Genomic DNA, 8,399 nt, shown 5'->3' with positions numbered 1-8,399 from the left:
CACCACTCCTTGGTTCAAGTTCCATTTTTCTGCTGCTTCTTGTCTCAGTGCATCTAGGGAGATCAATCTGAAATCAACCCTCCCTATAAGAGCAAATCTGAATTTTTGCCTTTTTGACTCATAGTCGCACTGGGGGATCATGATTCTTCGGATATTACCTGCTTGGATTGGTTCTGGGAGAGAGTCCATCGCTGGCCATGAGGCATTCCCCACAGCCCTTGCATATGATCTTCTTGGAGCGACACCATCAGTAGCGGCAGCTTGATTTGGAGGCACATTCTCAGTCACCTCCCTCACAGATCCCTCACCATTGTCGGTCTCATCACCTCCACCCTCCTCGGCTAGGCCTTGACTACCGGCCATGACGTAGCCGCCGTCCAGAAGAAGAGAAATCAGGCAGAAAGTCACCTTCCAAATCGCCCCTAAAAAATCGGACCCCTCACTCATGAATTCATATGCTCAAATATGCAACCAGAGCCCAGCTAAAAAGGTTCCTACAAAATTAGTTCAAATTACTTTCTAATACTTTAAGGATGTGGAAAAATTCATGAAAGCTCCATGGTACACTTGACATTATAGAGGACACAATCGTACCCTTATGAAATTAGTACGTAACATGATACGCAAATGCTTCATTGTTTGAATTTCGTAAAATGAAATTTGACTTTAAAACCATAAATTATTATTTTATGTGTAATTGTTAGTGGTCAAATTACTCTGTCTTTGAAAGTACTCATAGTACCAGAATTATGTAAATATGAACTGCTAGATTTTTAGAAGATGATAACATTAGTGAGAATGAGAAACCATGTAACATGGTATTTAAGAAACGTCAGATTTCGCTACTGATGTTTGTATATCATGATAGTATTGTCCCATAGGTGACTATTGAAAATAATCATGTGAATAAACTATGAAAGATGTAATACTCTATGATATAGTTATCACAGAGAATACTATGAATGTTCTTCAACCAAAATTTATGTTGGACATTTAAAAGTTAAGGGATCTACTATTCTGGATGATTGTCTAGTATATCTCTAAGAATTAGAGTTTGATATTATAATCGAGAATGATATAAATTTCACATGCCATTATGATGTAGATTCTCTTAAAAGGTGGATAGATGCCATGAAAGATGAGATGACATCAGTCAGTGATAATGATGTCTGAGAACTTATTCAAGCTATCTAAGAGCTTTAAGGCGATTGCTTGTATGTATTTAAAACTAATCGTGACTCGAAAGGTAATATTGAAAGATATAAAGCCAAACTAGTTGTAAAGATTTCACTCAAAAGAGAAAGAGGGCATTGATTACAATGAAATCTTCTCCCTTATTTCTAAGAATGATTCTCTTAGAATCAGTTTAGTGTTGGTGGCTTATTATGACCCAGAGCTTCATCAAATGGATGTGAAAAGTATATTCTTGAATAATGACTTAAGTAAGGAAATCTACATGAATCAATATGAAGAATTTAATGAATAATGAAAATTTAATGTGCATGTATAAGAAATTCATATACAAAGTTAAACAAGTTTCCTGATAGTGGTATATATCATGTTTAACCATATTTTCGTTTATTTCCTTCAGATTTGTTGAGAACATTTTTATAGATGTATAAATCTGAAACTCAGTGGGAGCATGTTTATATTTCTGATTTCGTATATGAATAATCTTATTTAGATGAGCAATACGAAATTATTTCTCTCAAAAACTTCTAAATGAAAGATTTGAGTTTATCCTCTTTTGTTATCGGCTTAAAGATATATCATCATAGGAAGCCTATATTGACAAAGTTTTAGGGGGATACAATATGTAGATTTATTGATCAAGTATTGCATCTATAATCTAATGTGATAAAATTTATTTAAGGTAGTGCCCATATAACATTCAGAATGTATGTAATATTTTTGATACTCGTCATGACATTAGTTCCATATTAGGCAACTATGTGATTGAAGGTAATAAGATACCTTCAGGGAACTAAGAATTGCATGTTTACCTGCAAAGAATCTGATTATTTGGAAGTGATCAAATATAAAGACTCTGATTATATATGATGCCTTGATGTAGAAAGTCTATGACATGAGTTTTTACTTAATGGTGAGGCAGTTTCTTTGAAGTTTAAGAAGCATTATTGACTATCTGCTTTTATTTTGAAAGTGAAGTTCATGGCATGCTTTGAGGCCACATCTGTAGTAATATTATCATTATCTTAGGACTTCGAGTTGTCGATGCCATTTGGAGTTGCTAAGAATATATTGAGACAATACTGCTACTGTGAATAACTCCAAGAATGATAATCATTTTTATAAAGCGAAATCTTTTGGAGTTTAGCACAGTTTTATAAATATAATTCAGAAACAAGAGTCTATATTGTACATATAATGATTAATATGATGATTATGACTAAGGCAAAAGCCCGCCAAAGTTTTTACACGAATCTTATTGCAGACATGAGTCTGATTAAGAATTAATATGTTTCTGAATGTTTCTTATTTTATCATTATGGGTACACATTTATTTGATATAAATGAGATATTATTGTTTGGATCATTTATTATTTGTTTTCTTACTTAAGAACCGATTTGTGTGGGATTATTGATACTGTGATTGTGGAAGGAAGTGTGTCGACTAATAAATGATGCATAACCGCCATAGTTCCTATCAATAGTTTCATTCATTCAAAGTATTATTGAATATGATCAATGGATAGGGTATTTTGTTAAAGTGGCCACATTGAGTTGTTTTTGCTAAAATTGTCAGAATCCAAGAATTGCCATTTTAACAAACTAATCTTTTAACTTATTTTTCATAAATAAAACTTGAGTTGTTGTAAATTTGTCAAATGGTTCAAGTGGGAGATTGTAGGATTTATTTTCTTTATTTGTCCCAATTGACCATTGATTGAGTTCTATTATAGAAACCCAATATTTGATATAGGCATTATGTTATTAAAGGAGACTAGGTCCCCTCTTGTACAATAACGTACTAATCTCACCCATTAGAGAAGTGCATTGAGAAAATACCAAGGGGAGAAACCTACCTCAAAGAAGAAGAAGAAGGTTGCTCATTCATGCAAGGACGACATCAATGGCTGCATCAAGTTCCGCTAGAAATAACACGCCATTGACGGTGAACGGTATGTCGTTTCCCCTCTTTTAGATTAAAATGGTTCATAGTGTATTGGTAAGATCCTTATTACGATTTAGGAATTATTATTATGTTTTAAATTTCATCAACTTCTCAACTATTTCTATGATCCAGAAGCCTCACACAAGTTGCAAAGTGTAGCAACCTGAAGCCAATTGTTGATGATCAAGTAAAACTTCCCACTTAGAGAATACAAAATTAGCATCCACCTCTAAGTAAAGAGTTCCGACAAACCTACACTTCAGTACATAAATTTTCCTTCAGTTTGATCAACACACTTCAGCCAGATGGCACTTTTCATAAGGATTAATGAACACTTCAGCCAAATGAAACACATTTTAAACATAAGGATTATCCTTAAGAACTTAAAAAAAAAAAAAGAGTTGACTTAAGGTTTAGAGATAGAAATTCTAGTGCATTCTGACATGAATTCTGAGAGAAATTCTCAAAACAAAACAGCTTCTCCTGGAAATTAAAAAATGAAAATAAAAATAAAAGAGAAAGAAATGAGTGAGCGAGAGAGAAACATAACTCATAATCTGCTAATAGAGAAAAACAAGTAAAGGAAAGGTGAAGAAGACTCATAATAGAGAAAAAACAGAGAGATAGGTCTTACCCCAACAATGGTGAGTTCCACATCGACCTTCAATAGCACCATGGAGCAAGAACGACCTGATTTCCCTCTTTGAGGAGAGTTAAAGTGGAATGATTTCCTTCTTGGAGGAAAATTGCAGGAATCCATTGCTAGAGAGAGATGTAACTATTTATAGGAGTTAGGGTTCCTTGCAATCCTGTTAAATTCCTCTTCTTCTTTTACTTGTGTTTCCCTCAAAGAGAAGGAAAAGAGAAGAGAAAGGGTGGAAGCAGTGAAATTGAGGATTGATCGGCAGTCTAAGAAAAAGAGGAGAAAAATAATCTAAAAGAGAGAGGGTTAGTAATTTAGTTACCTACTGGCGACGCTGCCATTAAAGAAGGGAGAGTGATGAAGAGTTGGAGAGATGAGCTGTTTTCTCTTCACACTATTCTAAGAGAAAGAAAAGGTTAGGGTCCAAAGGGACTGAGGGAGTAACTGAATTTCCAAATTAAATAAAAGATATTTTAGAAAAAATTAGAGAAAGAAGGAAACATTAGAGAGAGAGAGAGAGAGAGAGAGAGAGAGAGAGAGGAGGAGGAGAGAGAAGGAAAGCGGACATTTTTCTTATAGAAGGAGACATAAAAAATGTGAGATCTCTATTTTATTTTATAGAAGGTTGCATGAGAATTTCAGATAATAAAAGAAATTATTGTTTTAGAAAAATATTTATTTAGTCATTAAAAAGAGAAAACAAAAGATACCAAAAAAAATATATAGACTGAGAGAGAAGAAACGTGAGATCTCTATTTTATTTTATAGAAGGTTGGGTGAGAATTTCAGATAATAAAAGAAATTATTGTTTTAGAAAAATATTTATTTAGTCATTAAAAAGAGAAAACAAAAGATACCAAAAAAAATATATATAATGAGAGAGAAGAAACGTGAGATCTCTATTTTATTTTATAGAAGGTTGGGTGAGAATTTAAGATAATAAAAGAAACTATTGTTTTAGAAAAATATTTAGTCATTAAAATGAGAAAACAAATGATACCAAAAAAATATATAGAAGGAGAGAGAAGAAGCGTGAGATCTCTATTTTATTTAACAGAAGGTTGCATGAGAATTTGAGATAATAAAAGAAATGAGTTTTTAGAAAAATAAAAGTTATAATAGAGAAGATAAGGTATTAAAATAAATAAGAAGGGCAAAGTAGTCGAAAAAAAAGTTTAGTCATGAAACATGAATACATGCTTTTATATAATAGTATAATAATATGATAGTATGATATATATATATATATATATATAAGTAAATATCACTCCCCCCTAAACTATGGCGAAATATCAACTTGACCTCATACTTTTCTTAAAATATCACTCACTTCCCCTACAACTAAAATATTCTATCTAATGACCGCAACTGTTAGAAATCGCTGTTAAGTCATCTGATTTTTTTCCATAATGCCCAAAATACCTCCTAATTGTGAAATGTCCAAGAGACCCTTCATTTGTTCCCCATTCTTCTCCCCTTCCCCTCTATCGCTGAAACACATTTGGTTACTAAAATTTGTCGCTGAAACGAAGAAGGAGAAGAAGCTTGTATGGGGTTGAAATCGTCTGCAATTCTGATCTCGTACAATTCTGTGAAATACCACCTTCAGAGGGTGACACGTGTCTTGATACCAATGCAATGGTCCAGATCTGGTACAACTAATAAAACCTTAAATCAGTGAAGAGTCATTTAAATCAGATCTGGACCATTGCATTAGTATCAATACACGTGTCACCCCCTGAAGGTGGTATTTCATGGAATTGTACGAGATCGAAATTGCAGATGATTTTTTTCCGCTTGTACGGCTTGTTTGAAATAAGCGTTGGCTCTGTCTTCATTTCTTTGGGTTTCCCAAATCAATTTCTTGTATAGAGACAACACTTCGCCGTCTCCTTAGATTCGCTAAATTGCTCTTCCATAGTACTCTTCAACTCTCACTGCATCTTTCTCTACCTATCGAAACAGAGCAATCAACACATCAATGCAAAGAAAAACTCAAATCGAAGTTCAAATTTTGATCAATTTAAGATCAAAATACTGGAATTCGCAGTACCTGATGTAAGTGTTGATCGTAATTCCTTAACAAAAGTGGATCTCCAGGGTTAGATTTCAAAATAATTTTATAATAATCACTGATTTTCTTCTGATCAGTACTACCTCTGGCGCCGCCGACCTTCATTCCTTTGCCATCGACGAAGTTAGATTTTTCCGTCACAAATACGTTCCATGACATTCCACAGTGATCCACAACACCATAGCAGATCTCTTCCTCCTCATCCTCCTCCTCCAGAATATTAGCCGGAAAGAGCAAGATCCGACACTGAACTTAAAAAACCTACTGGAAATTTTCTTCATTGGACATGAAACGTCAGCCTCCAACATCGCACGCCGGATAGTCCTCTTGTCCTTGATCTCCAAATGCAGTGGCGGCGACGATGACAGTGACGACTTCTTATTTTTTCCGGAGAACACTAACGAGTAAACGAAATCCTCGCCTGAGCCGGAGAAAGAGCCCTTCGGTGAACCGTTAACCGGTGACGAACCGGTCCTGATTAGAGTAGCTCTCATTGCAGAATCCTCTATATATAAAAATATATATATATAGAGAGAGAGAGAGAGGGGCGAAGAATGGGGAGCAAATGAAGGGTCTCTTGGACATTTCACAAATAGGGGGTATTTTGCATATTATGAAAAAAATCAGCTGACTTAACAATGATTTCTAACGGTTGGGGTCATTAGATAAAATACTTTAATTATAAGGGAGGTGAGTGATATTTTCAAAAAGGTGTGGGGTCAAATTGATATTTCATCATAGTTTAGGATAGGGGAGTGATATTTACTCTCTCTCTCTCTCTCTCTCTCTCTCTCTCCCTATATATATATATATATATAAATGAAAGATTATAATCTGATATCCTCAAATCTAGGGGTATCAAAACCCAGCTCGAATCGATGAAACTGAAACAAAACCGATATGAGCTTATTGAATCATGTTTCAAGTTGGTGCTTTGTGAGATTGAAATCAAACTGGACTGCATCGAGACCAAACTGAACTAAAAAAATGGATCAAAAAGATTAAAAACTAATACTAAAACAAAATTTATAGAAAAAACCTCTTTTTTGTACTTCTAAATATATTTATATGATAAATAAAAACTAAACTGATGAAACCGGTGCGCGTACCCTTATTGGTTCATGTTTTGGTTTCACTCATTCTCATACCAAAACCAAACTAAAACCGATCGAAACCCACTGATTGACACCCTACTCAAATCTTTGGAACGATATCACAATATCATCTCCTAAGCGCCAGCTCCTTCAATTTGCATCGGATGGCTGGAGGCACTTGGGATGCGTGCTGCCAGTTGGTTGTAGAAATGAAATCACTATAGACAGCTATGGGCACACATCCCAAGTGACTCCCGACAATCCAATGAACTCTGTAGAGAAGGATCTCGCCCCATTTAGAAAAATAAGATTAATTTCTGTATTCAAATCTAATTAAGGCACCCAAATATGGGTAATTTACCTACCACCATATATCTACATTCTAAGTAAGGAAATCATCTTAGGAGCTCCAAAAGTTTCTCTATAAATACCATGCACTCACCATAAGCTGAGAAACAACAAGCACTCAACATCAGAGTGAGAATTATAAGCTATGATTTAAGGGGGCCTTTCCTGCTGATGGCAATGCCGAAGGTGGGGCTGGTCAAATTTTATCTTAGTCAATTTCTTGTATGATGGTGGTGATATTTTTTTTTTTCCTTTTATATTGGGATGTACATTTTATATTTCTTCTTAATACAATGAATCTTTAGCGAAAAAAAAAAGCACTCAACATCAGAGTGAGAATTATTAGCTTATAAGTATTGTCGAAGATTTAGTAAGTAATGGCTAAGATTTCTTATACCTCCTTCCTCATCCTTGCTATCCTTGTCTTCTCAGGTTTGTTCTAAGTATTCTCTCTGTGATTTGTGATGCAATGATAGGCTTAACTTCATTATTTTGTGTTGAAGATTTGGTGAACTATTGGAAAATGTTTATTTTTCTGATATTGATATTTCATGAGGGTTGTTTGCAGTTGCATCGTCAATGGTGATGAAAGCAGATGCGCAGCAGAATGGGGAGTGTCAGGAAATATTGTATCCCGATTACTGCAATCAACAGGATTGTCAAGATAAGTGCATCCAAGAGCATAATGGTGGACGTGGAGACTGTATTGGGTTAATGCCAGGACGTGATCTCCATTACGGATGCCATTGTTTCTACCCATGCTAGAATCCTACTAAGTCTTTCCCTACATGTATGATGCTACTATGTTCATCATATGACCAATAAAAGGCAAGCATGCATGCATATCAATAAAAAAAAAAACTATTATTGGGTTTTTAGCTTCATCATCCCTCCTATAAATCTTATGTTTCAATTTCTTTATTTATTTAAAATTTTGTGATCCGATAAACCTTTAATTTCCTTCTTAATTGGTAATTAAGAAGGAAAGTTTTTAGCAAAAATTTTATTTTCTTGAGCTTGGGCTTTGTTCTCTGGTTCCAAGACCAATAGTGGGAAGGCCTGATTTAATGGATTTCAAATGTTATACAATTCTAACCAAAATCT

The 8,399-nt window shown here is 34.5% G+C and overlaps 2 protein-coding genes and 1 long non-coding RNA gene across 3 annotated transcripts; 1 reads left to right on the top strand and 2 right to left on the bottom strand.

The window, feature by feature from the left end:
* Window positions 1-3,345: 3,345 nt before the first annotated feature.
* Window positions 3,346-4,540, bottom strand: LOC122062458. Its single transcript, XR_006134980.1, has 2 exons — window positions 3,771-4,540; window positions 3,346-3,619 (listed from the first exon to the last, which is right to left on the bottom strand). It is a non-coding gene; the product is annotated as an uncharacterized LOC122062458 (long non-coding RNA).
* A 1,141-nt stretch (window positions 4,541-5,681) lies between these two features.
* LOC122062465 lies at window positions 5,682-6,347 on the bottom strand. The gene is made up of 3 exons (XM_042626115.1): window positions 6,147-6,347; window positions 5,833-6,099; window positions 5,682-5,732 (listed from the first exon to the last, which is right to left on the bottom strand). Exons 1-3 carry the CDS (start codon window positions 6,345-6,347, stop codon window positions 5,682-5,684), a joined length of 519 nt encoding a protein of 172 aa, XP_042482049.1.
* A 1,219-nt stretch (window positions 6,348-7,566) lies between these two features.
* LOC122062470 (defensin-like protein 156) lies at window positions 7,567-8,179 on the top strand. Its single transcript, XM_042626121.1, has 2 exons — window positions 7,567-7,727; window positions 7,864-8,179. Exons 1-2 carry the CDS (start codon window positions 7,673-7,675, stop codon window positions 8,058-8,060), a joined length of 252 nt encoding a protein of 83 aa, XP_042482055.1. The 5' UTR covers window positions 7,567-7,672; the 3' UTR covers window positions 8,061-8,179.
* Window positions 8,180-8,399: the final 220 nt, after the last annotated feature.

Source organism: Macadamia integrifolia, unplaced genomic scaffold (genome assembly GCF_013358625.1).
Source record: "Macadamia integrifolia cultivar HAES 741 unplaced genomic scaffold, SCU_Mint_v3 scaffold1043, whole genome shotgun sequence".
NCBI classification, from domain to species: domain Eukaryota; kingdom Viridiplantae; phylum Streptophyta; class Magnoliopsida; order Proteales; family Proteaceae; genus Macadamia; species Macadamia integrifolia.
Note: the sequence above shows the minus strand (reverse complement) of the source record. Positions and strands in the feature narration are given on the sequence as shown.